The 11,604-nt window shown below is 50.1% G+C and overlaps 1 protein-coding gene across 7 annotated transcripts in view; it reads left to right on the top strand.

Annotated features, from left to right (window-relative positions):
* Positions 1–11,604, top strand: part of RNF213 (ring finger protein 213) — a 103,533-nt gene that overhangs the window by 62,596 nt on the left and 29,333 nt on the right. For all 7 annotated transcript variants that reach the window (XR_006608300.1, XM_045085744.1, XM_045085742.1 and 4 more), the window contains 11 exons: positions 1,279–1,415; positions 1,803–1,898; positions 2,939–3,057; positions 3,821–3,940; positions 4,451–4,596; positions 4,792–4,933; positions 5,024–5,162; positions 7,022–7,213; positions 8,199–8,344; positions 9,344–9,498; positions 11,324–11,542. Coding sequence is in view for 6 of the 7 variants with exons in the window: in XM_045085744.1 (XP_044941679.1) it covers positions 1,279–1,415; positions 1,803–1,898; positions 2,939–3,057; positions 3,821–3,940; positions 4,451–4,596; positions 4,792–4,933; positions 5,024–5,162; positions 7,022–7,213; positions 8,199–8,344; positions 9,344–9,498; positions 11,324–11,542 (1,611 nt within the window). In the remaining variant the exon portion in view is untranslated. The remainder of the gene's footprint in view (positions 1–1,278; positions 1,416–1,802; positions 1,899–2,938; positions 3,058–3,820; positions 3,941–4,450; positions 4,597–4,791; positions 4,934–5,023; positions 5,163–7,021; positions 7,214–8,198; positions 8,345–9,343; positions 9,499–11,323; positions 11,543–11,604) is intronic.

Here is an 11,604-nt window from a genome sequence, read left to right as displayed (position 1 = left end):
CTTCAACTAACAAAGTGAATGCGTCAGCACCGTTCTTGGCCTTGGTCCGCATACAGTGTAAGACTCATGAACGTGTGCCGTTGGCATCATACCACAGGGCTATCTGTAGGGGCAGAATGGAGAAATGCACATCAGGGTATGAGGTCAGAGGACCCTCCAGCCAACTGTGAAATGCGGCTGAGGAAGTGTTATGGGTAGAGGTCCCTACTGGAGCAAAGGTGTCAAGGTGCAGGAAAGAAGTGCCATCTGTGCAGGAAACCAGGAACTGGCTGCTGTGTAGTGTGGAGCTTGAGGGTGCAGGGGCCAAGAGTTGGGGATGACATGGCCCTGCAGAGCCTTCATGGAGGGTCCTCTTCGTGGTGCTGATGAGGTGGGTCTGCTGTCGAGAGGGCAGAGAGAGGAATGCATATGGAGATGTGTCCGGTTGCCTGGGAGAGGGAGAAGGCCTGATAAAAGACTATCATAGGAAGGACAGGTAGGGAGGCTGCTGAATCAGTTCAAAGTAGAGCCGCTGCTGGACGGAGCTGGGAGATAGCACGTGAACTGGCAGAGCTACTGACTGATGCCATCTGGGGGCTCTGGAAGACGAAGGGGTCTAGGGACTTCCAAGTCATCCAAGGAAGACTTCCTGCATCTTCCTTGGATGACTGGAGGTTTGGTTAATTACAAACCAGGAATGAGCAATCCTCTGGGATTCAGGCAGACTCGTCTGTCATGCAGGTGGACATGGGAATCAGAAGCTCAGTGGCAGGGCTGTCCCGGAGTTGGGGGTTCCGGAGCTGTGATAGCTGCATGCCCATAAGGAGTGTTTTGGTTTGCTCTGGGTGGGGACTGGGGGGTGGTGATCCAGGGTTACAGGAGAATTGGTCATAACTTGGGGGGAGAAAGGGCCCCAGCTAGCTGCACTCCATCCGGAAGTATACAGAAGACTAGGGTGGGAGGAATGGCCTTTGTGTTGAGCCCTAAGGGGTCCTCCGAACTTCTCAGAGGGGCCGAACAGGAAGAGACACTGGAGTCCAAGGAGATTTGAAGGCACCTGGTGATAGGTTGAGTCTTCGCTCCATTACCCTTGGATCCCGTAGGTTCTGTATGCCTCACCACTGCCTCATTTTTCAAAACTCCTCTGGGTTTGGATGCTTTTCTTCTATCTGTGTACCAACTGCACAGTGATGCTGAGCCTATAGGAGATATTTGCTCAGCAGCCTCCTGTTTCTAAACCAGCAAACCCACAGCCTCCCTTGAATTCTAGCCAATAACTGGCATTTCCTGACTTTGCAGATCACCACTTTCTCCAGGCTGCTCACCAGCCATGACTGTGAAATTTTGGAATCAGAAGTGACGGACGGAGCTCTGAGGCCCACGATCCTGTTCCTGCAGCAGTTTGATACCGAGAGCTCATTCCTCGGAAAAGTGCAGTGAGGCTCCCCCTTCCCTCCCCGGCCCTCCCCTCAGCTCCGACGGCTTTCTGCTTCACGTGCCTGACTGCAGGGGCCACCAGCGCCATTGCCAGCCCTGGTTAGCGAACACCGAGGACACGCGATGGAGAAGAACGGTGTCCCGTTCTCCCTGTGTCCCGTTTGTCTGTCCTGCCTTCTGCGTAGGCATCCTTCTCAGAAGCCAGCGCCTTTTGTCTCATTAGGGAAGCATGTACTGGGATTTATGTGCTCTCCACTGGCTTCTCTGTCCACATAGAGGGGGACCCCACCTGAGTGATTCCCACCAATAAATTCCTTCATATTTCCCATCACCCCAGGAGTTTTATCACCCGTTGTTTAGGACGGGCAATTTCTTTTTCCTTTCAGAAACTGCTTAACTAACGCAGCCAGATGCAAAATCCTTATTATTCAAACAGATTTTGAGGATGGAGTCCGCAGTGCTCAGCTCATCGCTTCAGCTAAGTAAGTTTTTGTTGTTTTTCTCAGAAACTACCCAGAAAGCCCAAATTTCCTTCAGGAGTTCCTAAAGAGTTTCTTCCTTGAAAACAGTATAGTATTAGAATACACAAGGAAACAAAAATAGAATGGCTCTCGCTTTTCATTCCCCAAAGATATGGGCTAGAGAAAAGACTAAAACAAGACAAAAGTGGTAAAATGCCAAGAGGTATAAATAATAGATTATTAGCTGGATATAAAAGACTATCCTCGGAACACATTGTCTGCAGACATGTCTCAGTAGTTATTACAGTTAAATAATGCCACTTGAATATACCACAAGTTCAAGAGCCATCAGTATGTAAAAGCTTCCGTTTGTATTTATTGGGCATTTTTATGGTATTAGTATATCAGAACTCAGGTACTGTGTTCTCTTCCTACTTTAGTTAGGGGAAAGTGATTTCTGGGCCTTTGAAGGCTTTGGAAGCCGTATTCCATAGCATGTTTGTGGGTTCACAGAACCTGTATCTCAGGATAGAAAGCCCAGCCCACCTCACCCTGAGCAGCCTCAGAGCAGGCCCATCGACGGTTGTAGGACACAACTCCTGGTCCATAGGGACATGGCACTTCAAAGCAGAGGGACACGGGAGTGGGGAAGAAAATGTTCCTGGTGATACAGAGCTTGCCCTCTTCTCAGGAGAGGAAGCAGTGGGCACGAGGTTATGAAACTTACCTAGGGCGCCTGGGTGGCTCAGTCAGCGAAGTGTCTGCCTTGCACTCAGGTCATGATCTCGGGGTTGTGGGATCAAGTCCTGCATCGGGCTCCCTGGGCTCGGTGGGGAGCCTGCTATTCCCTCTTCCTCTGCTGCTCCCCCTGCTTATGGTCAGTCTCTCTCTCTGCCAAATAAATAAAGTCTTAAAAAAAAAATTTAAAGCTAAAAAGACACAGGGTCAAATGCGACCACAGGTAGGACACTCTTCAGCCACTTCACGACTTTGGTTTTGTTTATTTGCTTGTTCTTTGTTTTGTTTTTTGAGTTGTTTTGTCTTTGTTTGTTTTGAAATAGGTATTCTTCCATAAATGAAATCAACAAGCTACAAGACAATAAGGACCGCATCTTGGTCTATTTTATCACCAAACTGTCCCGGATGGGAAGTGGAACATCCTACGTGGGATTCCATGGAGGTGGGATGAAAAATGTTACTGAAAATGCTTATTTAGGTCACGTCTGAGTTTTTCCTAGTTTGGTTCCTGGTGTACAAGTCTGGAATTAGAACATTGATGTTACTCTCATTTTGGATTCGATGAGATTTCTTACCAATGGTTACCGCAGGAAACACTTGTGTCTAGACTTGCTGCCCCAGCCTCTGACTGCCCCTCATAGACCGGTAGATCGCCATTTGCTTAGCCTCTGTGGGGCCTCACCTTGCGTAACACGGACGACCCAGAAGATCCTCCCAGCTGGCACTGTTTCAGAAGCACTGCCACTTTATGCCTGTTTCTGGAGGGAGCGAAATAGTATCTTAAACCTCTTTCTGTCTCCCTCATTCTTCTGAGGATTAAACCAACTAATGTTAAAATTGGCATTTAAGAAATTGACAAATAACGGCTTGGGGGACGGGAAGCAAGTCTTGCCAGTTTCCCACACTCTCTACCAACTGTGATGCAGCAAGTATGATACAAAATGGACAATAGTCAAGAACCTTCAGTTATCTTTTACAAAAAGGCAGTTCTCTTCGTTCTTAGGACCAGTGTTCATGTTTTGGTCATCGGCATAGATGCAGGGACAGGTGGTTTCTGTGTGGGTTCCAGGCTTTGGGCGTCAGGTACAAATCATTGAGCAGAGTGTATTGAAACGTCAGGACCTGTGGTGTGTCCCTGCTTGTGGCTGACAAGAGGACACTAGGAAAGGCATGGGGAGACTCTAGATGGCTTTTACCCCCAACAGGACTGTGGCAGTCTGTGCACATTGACGATCTCCGGAAGTCCACAGTCATGGTTTCAGATGTGACTAAGTTGCAGGATGTGACCATCAGCCAGCTCTTTAAGTCAGAAGAGAACCCTGAGTGTAAGTCGGCAAAAAGCCTTTGGGGATGTAGGTAGGACAGCAGGAGTGGTGGCCAGGGGTGCAGAGGTGCGGGGAGCTGCACTGCTGTCCCGTGAGGGCCAGGCTGTGCCCTTGTGCCCATGGCGCCTGCCCCTGGCGGGGACAAGTCCACAGGCAACACCTGCTCCTTCCCAGGACCAGGCACTGGTCAGGAGTCCCACATGGCAAAGCAGGTCTTCATGGACGCAGCAGGCTGTGAAGCCGGGTTGGGGGGCGGGGGGAGTCTCTGCCATGTGTCACACTCTGGTCACTGGGGCCACATGTCAGCTATGCTATGGATGCGGATGGGAACCATGGATGGGAACAAGTGTTGCCGCTGGTGGACCGCACAGACGGGGCTGCTTAGAGGCAGCCTGTATGGTCCGCAGCCTCTCCTGTGGGGCCTGCAGTGGGGCGAGGGCCTGGGAGGCCTGTGGGGAGAGTCTGTGTGCCACTCCCGTCCCCAGCGGCTTCACTATGCTGCTTTTGCAGCGGAGACGAGATACGGGGCTGGAGACAGCCAGGAGGAGGCAGAGGAAACCCAGGCTGCCAGGTCAAGAGAGACAGCAGAGGCAGGCTTGGAAACAGAAGGCTCTGAGACACTGGGCGGCACATGTGCTAAGCGAGGCAGGCGTGAGGTAAGTTCTGGCTCTTTGTTCTTGGGCCTCCCAGAAGGCCAGGCTATCCCGCAGGTAGCCTCCTTCTGCTCCCCTCTGGAGTCGAGGCCCACAACCAGGGCAGGGTTCCCCATGGCGGAGTCCCCCCGCAGTGGCCCTCGGGATGGGGGTGGTGTGGGGCCAGGAGACCTTACCATCCCCGCCGCCCGCACGCAGATCCTGGACACCAGCAGCCTGCTGCAGAGCTGCATCCAGGGTGCCGTGGGCATGCTCAGGGACCCGCAGGAGGGCTGCCCACGCGGCATGCGGAGAGTGGAGATTCTTCTCCAGCTGTTGAACGAGGACGACGTGGAGAAAGGTACAGGGTCCTGGGCCACACACCGGCAGGCTCCCCCTCAGGAGTGCCTGTGTGACACACCCAGGACACGGCCCCTCTGCCCTTCCACAGCTGCTTTCCTGCAGGCATGCAAGGCGCGCCTCCACGCCCTCCTCCAGCAGGGGCAGGAAGGGAATTGCTTCAACACGAAGGAGTGGGTGTCGAGGGAAGCCTTGAATCAGGACGCTCTCCAGGAGGCAGGCACATTCAGGTACCGGACGAAGGGCATCCGGGAGCTGTGACGTGATGGTGGGGCAGGAGCGCCCTGTCCGTGATCGGCTTGGCCACCCACTTCTTCCTAGAGCTCCGAGCAGTTCAGAGTGGTCATGTGTTTTCTCCGAAAGATGCAGGGTGGTCTGGGTGGTGGTTCATTGGATTTGCTAGACTCTTCTCTGCTTTTCCGCACGCTTACATTCTGTCCTCACAACAAGAACACCTGCTCTCGTGGGATGTAAACACTGGCCGTCGTGGCCGCCCATGGAGGCAGCTGCTGTTTGAGGTTGTAGAGGTGGTGATAGGCAGGGAGGGAAGAAAATGTTTGCCTCAGGCCTGAGGTTTGGTTGAAGATACGTGATAATCCTAGGCATCCGACCTGGGAGTGTTCATTCAGTGGCCATGGTCCTTTTTCTGTAAAACCTGACCGTTTCTCAGGACCAAGTGAGACAACCCATGTTGTGGAGAGAGGTGGGATGCTGTGGGTTCCCCCAAGAAAGTTTCAGCGGCGGGGGCTTCTTCAGTTTTCTTCTTCAGTTACCCTTAGTGTCCTTCCTACTTACACTTTCTGAGTGAGGAATTGTAGAAGCTCACATTTGAACCTACATCCTTTCCCTCATTCACTCCTTACAGTACTACTAAGTACTTAATTTCGCATTAATACTCCTTGAAATCTGTGTTTTGGGTACACGCTTGACAGCTGTTCCAAGCAGCGCACACGTGGCCCCACTTCTGATTGCTCTGCTGTTGGCTGTGGCGTTGGGCTTGGCCCAGCTCTTAACAGGCACCAGTGCTCTCCGAACACACCTTCGTGGAGTGGTCAGGACCACACCTGTAGCTCCCTTGTGTCTGCCTTCAGACGGGCTCCAGAGCCTGCTCGCCCGCTCCCACACTCTCTACGCCCGTCTCTCTTTACCATCCACATACTCGGGACCTGTGTCGTTTGCCCTCTTGGGATTAAAATCCAAGGTGTAACAGTCCTGGTGGTTCCTGATGTCTGAGGTCTGCATGCCTGTCCAGGGACACCTTCCTGTGTGCCCTACAGCCAGCTTCCAGCTGTCACCCTGCGGCCTGCTACCCTTCCCCGCTGTGACACGTTTCCCTTCAGTCAAGTGCTCTCTGATCATCAGCATGATTTGTTTCCTCAGTAGATGCTTGTGAATTCTTGCTCGTGAATTCAAGAAGGAAATCATCTTTCTTTCTTCTTTTCAAAATGGGGCTGAGTTGGTCTCCCCAATGTGAACGAGCCGGTAACAGATGTCTTACACTGAGTTACAGAGTTTGTGATCGTGTATAAACATTGTGATAACAGCGAAGGAGAGCGTAGTTCATAGAAGCGGAGAAGTGTCCCTCTGGACATAGATACACTCAGCCATCAGCAAGAGTTACCTTCTGTTTCCCTTGACCTGGAACACATTTATTTTGCCTTGTGTTTTATTATATTCTCTCTATAACGGTTTTTTTTTTTTTTTAGAGTAAAGTTTATTTTTTTCCCCAAATGCATATGGTCCCTCTTCTTGTAGAGCCTGGACGACATGCCCTGGGAAATTAGCTCTATGACAGGGTTCAGCAATTGCTACTTGGTCTTTTTAGGTCGCTGATGACCACTTATTCCATGTAGAATTAAGGTATATTCTGGTCCTGCCTCCAACCCTAGACATTTCTATCTTTGAGTTTTTCTTCGAGTACTTACAGACAATGGCAGTCTGCATTTACTGTTCTAGCCGTAGTATGGAATCGGGAGACCAGACGCGTTGTTCCGGCCTAGAAGGAACCGAATATCCGAAGGAGGCATGACTCCTGCAGCACTCTGTGCTCACGGAGCTGGAATGACATCTCCTCTCCCCTGTACTGCAGGCAGACCCTCTGGAAGCGGGTCCAAGGTATGGTGACCCCTGTCCTGGCGAGCATGGTCTCCGTCCTGGACAGAGACAGCAATCTGGAGCTACTGACCAGGCCAGACTCTCCTTCGTGGACAAGAGATCTTTGGATGTTTATTTTCCGGGACATGAAGCTTCTGAACATTCCTCTTGTGACAAATGATCCGCGGTAAATAAGAGAGTTTCATTTTGTGGAAAGGGAAAAAAATCGTAATGCGGGAAAAGTCTTCATGTGTTCTTCCAAGCAATTGACAAAGCATAAGTTTCCATTTTGGAATCACATTTATTTTTTTTTTTAAGATTTTATTTTTACATACTCTCTATACACAGTGTGGGGCTCGAACTCACAACCCCAAGATCAAGAGTCACACAGTCCATCAATGGAACCAGCCAGGCGCCTCTGAATCACATTTATTTTAAATGCGGCCTCCTTTTGCAGCTTGAGGGTGATGGTTTTGCAGTAACAAATGGGAGTTCTGGAAAGTTCTGAGACATCCTGGTTTCATTCCCCTTCCTAATTTCCTCGCTTCCAGAGCACCCAGCACAGATAGAATTTCCAGCTTCAGCTTTGTCTACACCCGTGAGGCTGCGCTTCGGAGAGCTGTTTGATGTGTGCGGCTCTGCCTGTCCCTCATTCCACGGCATGACCCACATGGCCCACCCCGGGTCTGCGTTTACATAGCTCATTCTCAGCAGGCCTCCCAAGAGCTTCCTCTTTGATTTCGGGGGCTTCCATTCCATTTGTGGGCGAATAAAGAGTCTATGAGTGACTGGGGTTTGGGATCTCCAGTGGGAATGCTTATTTAGAGAACAAGACGCTGTGGACCGTGATGGAAAGGGTCGCCTTGGACAGGCCGTGTTCTCCACGCATAGGTGGAGGGCGAGGGTAGGTCAGGCACAGCAGACGTTGGGTAGCCTACTTGACTCTTCCTGGCCTTGGTGCGTTTCTGTTTGTCTGTGAGGCAGAAATAATTTGTGGACGTCCTGGGTTCCTCTGCAACAGAAGCCCTGAGCTGTGAAGTGGACCAGCAGGCTGCCTCTGAGGCCTTGTAGGCGCACCTGCCGTCGAGCATGGAGAGGAACTGGCAGCGGTGTGGGTCTCCTGCTTTGAGCAACTACTGATCACGTCCTTTGTCCTCCTCTGCCCGACTCAGGTTTAAAAGTGAGATACCCTACATCACAGTGCAGAACAGTATGAGCCCCCCTGAGGGTGTGTCCAGTGACGTCCCATTCAGCTGGAGAATCAAAGACTATCTGGAGGAGCTGAGGGTCCAGGCTCAGTACATCACTGGAGCCGAAGGTGAGCCAGGGAAACAGGATGTGCTGACTCGCTGTCATAAGTGGGTGATCCCCGTTTGGAGGCTTCTGGATAACTAGGGTGCCAGCACTCAGGAGATGTCCCTAGGTGAGCCCTTCCCAACAGCATCAGTGACCAGAGTGGAATCTGCTCCTCCAAACTGAGCGGTCAGTGTCCTAAACCCCAGGGCTCTTTGCTCTGCCCTCACAGGCGGAGCAGCTTGGCCATGTGTCCCAGGAAATCTGGGGATAGTGCATGATTTTGCAAAAGTCATCTTTCATACATGAGATGGTCTTTTCAAAGTTTACTTATGGTATTGCCTTTGAAAAAAACTGGTCAAGGGGCACCTGGGTGGCTCAGTCAGTTAAGTATTTGCTCTCAGCTTAGATCACGATACCAGGGTCTTGGGATCGAGTCCCACACCAGATTTCCTGCTCACCAGGGAGTCTGCTTCTTTCTCTGTCTCTCTCTACCACAGCCCGCTCCTCCCCATAGCTCATTGTCTTTCTCTCTCTTTCTCTCAAATACATAAATAAAAACCTTTAAAAAAAAAAAAAAGTCAGTACACCTGGGTGGCTAGTCATAAGCGTCTACCTTAGGCTCAGGTCATGGTCCCAGGGTCCTGGGATCAAGTCCTGTGTTGGGCTCTCTGCTCAGTGGGGAGCCTGCTTCTCCCTCTGCCTTCCGTTCTTCCTGCTTTTGTTGTCTCTCTCTCTTTTTCTCTTTGACAATAAATAAAAATCTTTAGAAAATAGCAAAAAAAGGGGGGTTTAAATACTTGACACGTTACTTATCTGGGTACACATTCTAAAAACATCTAAAATGAAAGCACAGATCCTGCCGCTTGCTTCCCGCTGCTGAGAGCCAGCGTTCAGCAGAGCCTTACCTGCTGCTGCTGTTCGCAGTGTGGCCCTTCCCCAGGAGACGCGGCAGTTCCTGAACGCAGGGCCAGAGCCACACCTCACGTTCTTCCTCCAGACCCTTCTTGGCTCTCCTCCGCAGGAACGTCGAAGAAGTTAGTGGAAATCTTTCAGCAGACCCCGCTGGGCAGGTTTCTTGCTCAGCTCAGTGCGGAGCAGCAGCGGGAACTGTTTCTGTGCTACATGAAGGACTTCCTCCTCTTGACGATGAGAGTGTCCACTCGGGAAGAACTGGCGGTGAGTGCTGGGTCTCGGGCCGGGCGGTGATGGTGTCCCACGACAGGGGTGAGCCGTTCTTCCACTGCGGAGTGTGCTTTGATCCTCAGCATCCCCCCCCCGGGGCCCCCAAACCACGGGCTGTTCATTAACACGAAGAACACCTCCAATTTTCCCTTTAACGCCTTGTTTTTAAATGTGGAGTTTCTCTGGAAAAAAATTAGGTGTATTTAACTGACCATTATAGGCAATAATAGTAACGGAAATTTCAGTAGACATTATGATACTTCTGACAACTGAAGGATTTCAAACTTAAGTACATAAAAAATGAAAGTAGCAAATTTGAGGAGAACATATTTACAACCAGCATGATTAAGGGTTAATTAAATATTCTTGGGAATCCTGGGGCATCCGGCTGTCTCAGTCAGTGGAATGTGCAACTCTTGATCTCAGGGTTGTGAGTTTGAGCCCCCTGTTGGGTGTATAGATTACTTAAATATATGAAATAAAAGTGGGGGCCTGGGTGGCTCAGTAGGTTAAGTGTCTGACTCTTGATCTCAGCTTAGTTCTTGATCTCGGGGTCCTGAGTTCAGGCCCCACACTATGCTCCAAACCAGGCATACAGCCTACTTAAAAAAATAACGTGAAATAAAATATCCTTAGGAATCAATAAGAATGTCTCCGTGGAGCACCTGGGTGGCTCAGTCAGTTAAGTATCTGCCTTTGCCTCATGTCATAATCCTGAAGTTCTAGGGTGGCAGGGGTGGGGGCTTGCGGGGAGGGTCTGAGGGAAAGGGAGAGAGTTCTGAGCAGGCTCACCCCTGAGTGCGGAGCCCAACACAGGGTTTGATCTCATAACCCTGAGATCACGAGCTGAGCCAGAATTAGGAGTCAGATGCTTAATCAGCTGAGCCACCCAGGAGCCCCAGAAGGTCTCCTAATTTAAAAAAATTGATGAAAGTTATGTAAACCAGGAATTAACAGAATAATTATGCAGAGATCTAGAAACATTAGAAATACTGGCCAGCCTCACTGGTAAGTCAATAGAACGTGAGTGGCTTTTAGATAGTGCTTTTGCTTGCCCAAGTGGTAGGACTGGTTTGTGACAAGAGCCAGATGCTCTTCTTTTGCTGACAGGGCTGAGAACAAGCCTGTGCTTCCAGAAAAGCCTGGAGGATGGATCGGGAACCGTAAACTCTGAACTGGTGTTTTTGTCCCACAAGCGTTACCAGATGAAGACGTACATTTTATCCATAGGAATGTCCTTTCCAGCTTTGTTCTTTTCTTTAAAAAAAAATAAATAAATAAAGATTTTATTTATTTATTTGACAGAGAAAGAGACAGCGAGATAGGGAGCACACGCAGGGGGACTAGGAGAGGGAGAAGCAGGCTTCCCGCTTAGCAGGGAGCCCGAAGCAGGACTCGCAGACACTTAACAACTGAGCCCATCCTTCTTAAAGTGAAAAAAATAGAAACAATTTAATTGTCCATCATAAACGGTCAGGCAAATTCAATTACAGCCATCTCATTGTTTATTGTAATTGGTGCACACATTAACAGCGGTCTTCTTCCAGTATGTTTAATGACAGAAATGTTCATAATGTGATATTAAGTGGGAGGAAATCAGAAATACACCATGGTTGTGATTTGAAGACAAAACGGGGGCAGGATTTGGATATAAATTGCCCAGAAGAGGTGACACCAAAAAGTGCCCAGGGACAATAACTGTGTGTGGTTTTTAAAGTTCTCTTTTGTCATTTCTGAGCAATTCAAATTTTCCACTGTGAAAATACATCTTTTCTTTGCGTTTGACAAATGTACACTAAAAGCCTGTTTCTCATCCCAGGTTTTGCAGGCGGCACTGGGGTCCTGCGTCAATCAAGAGCAAGCAGAGAGGCCAGAGGCCGAGGTCTCCTTACCATGGGTGCACCTCATTTACCAGCGCTTCCGGGGCCGGCTGCAGAACTTGTCCAGGATCTTGACTATCTTCCCTCAGATTCTACAAGTGCTATTTTACAACACAACAGAAGGCACATGGAATGTCAGATTGGACGGACATGAGCTGGTATGGCCCCTCGTGGGGACAGTTTGTGCTCAGAGTCAGGGCTTGGCCTTCCTGGACCAGGT

Source organism: Mustela putorius, unplaced genomic scaffold (genome assembly GCF_011764305.1).
Source record: "Mustela putorius furo isolate JIRA1106 unplaced genomic scaffold, ASM1176430v1.1 tig00000873_pilon_pilon_pilon, whole genome shotgun sequence".
Lineage (NCBI taxonomy): Eukaryota > Metazoa > Chordata > Mammalia > Carnivora > Mustelidae > Mustela > Mustela putorius.
The sequence above is the reverse complement of the archived record's forward strand: the minus strand, read 5'-3'. Positions and strand labels throughout refer to the sequence as shown.